Source organism: Eimeria acervulina, genomic scaffold, assembly GCF_000499425.1.
Source record: "Eimeria acervulina Houghton genomic scaffold, Eah_scaff281, whole genome shotgun sequence".
NCBI lineage: Eukaryota > Apicomplexa > Conoidasida > Eucoccidiorida > Eimeriidae > Eimeria > Eimeria acervulina.
Genome location: NW_013549920.1, coordinates 12878 through 14128, shown reverse-complemented (window position 1 = coordinate 14128; position 1251 = coordinate 12878). Strand labels below are relative to the sequence as shown.

At 55.3% G+C, this 1251-nt stretch overlaps 1 protein-coding gene across 1 annotated transcript in view; it reads right to left on the bottom strand.

Moving 5' to 3' along the window:
* EAH_00030480 (endonuclease/exonuclease/phosphatase domain-containing protein, putative) overlaps positions 1 to 1251 on the bottom strand; it is a gene marked incomplete at both ends in the record, with an annotated part of 7043 nt that overhangs the window by 3420 nt on the left and 2372 nt on the right. Inside the window, 2 exons of the mRNA XM_013396142.1 lie at positions 286 to 955; positions 1057 to 1247. Of these exons, the coding sequence (XP_013251596.1) occupies positions 286 to 955; positions 1057 to 1247 (861 nt within the window). The remainder of the gene's footprint in view (positions 1 to 285; positions 956 to 1056; positions 1248 to 1251) is intronic.

Below are 1251 nucleotides of genomic sequence, written 5' to 3'. Positions count from 1 at the left end.
CTGCTGCTGCAGCAGCTGCTGTTGCAGCAACTGTTGCTGCAGCAAGTGGTGTTGCTGCTGTATCTGTTGCTGTGGCAAGTGGAGTTGCTGGAATTGTTGCTGTTGGATGAGTTGCTGCTGCAGTTGCTGCTGCTGTTGCTGCTGCAGCAACAGCAACTGCTGCTGCTGCTGCTGCTGCGGTGCAGCAATAGATAAGAAGCGCCTTGCTGCTGGTGGTTTGACTTCAGGCAAGCAGAAAGATGTCTTAAGCTGCACTAGGGGGGCTGCTTGCTGCTGCTGATCCACCCACTGCCACGCCGCTTGCTGCAGCAGCAGCTGCTGCTGCTGCTGCTGGTCTTGCTGCTGGTCTTGCTGCTGGTCTTGCTGCTGCTGCAGCTGCTGTTGCAGCTGCTGCAGCAGACGGGTAGGCAGCAGAGCAGCTTGAAAGAGAAGCTGACAAGCAACATCATTCTTTGTTGGGGTGAAGCTCTTACTATAACTCACAGCTACAAACTCCTCTGTAGCTGCTGCTGCTGCTGCTGCTGCTGGTGCTGCTGCTGCTGGTGCTGGTGCTCCTGATGCTGTTGCTGCTGCTGGTGCTGCGTCTCGCGGTGTATCAGCAGAAGCAGCAGCAGTAACAATAGAGTTGTTTGTTGTTTCATCATCGCCCAGGGCAGTCTGCTGCAAAGGTGCAGCAGCAGCAGCAGTAGCAGCAGCAGCAAACGCACCGTCTAGAGGCTGTAGAGGGAAGGAGCAGCACTCAGCAGCAGGCTCCAACCAGCATGCTTCCACTACAGCTGCTGCTGCTGCTGCGCTGCTGCTGCTGCTGCTGCTGCTGCTACTGCTGCTGCTGCTGCTGCTGCTGCTGCTGAGGGGCCCGAAAGTGAAAGGGTTGGGGTGTCTAGGCAGCTTCTGGATGCCTCTCGAGCGAAAGAAAGACTGAAGAGCCTTTGTAGACTTAATAAAACAAACATAGCTACAAAAACAACGAAGCGAGGCAACGCACTGCAGCAAAGCAACCCGGTGTGGATGAAGTGTACAGACAGCACAGCGGGGGCCCCTCAGCCACCTATATACTATTTGTAAACCTTTATATTCATCTGCATCATATGCTGCTCCTGCTGCTGCTGCTGCTGTTCCTGTTGTTGTTGCTGCTGCTGTTGCTGTTGCTGTTGCGGGTTCGGATGATGCTGCTGTTGCTGCTGTTGCGGCTTCTGAAGGTGCTGCTGCTGCTGCTGCTGTGTCTGTTTTGTCTGCTGCTGCGGCTGCTGC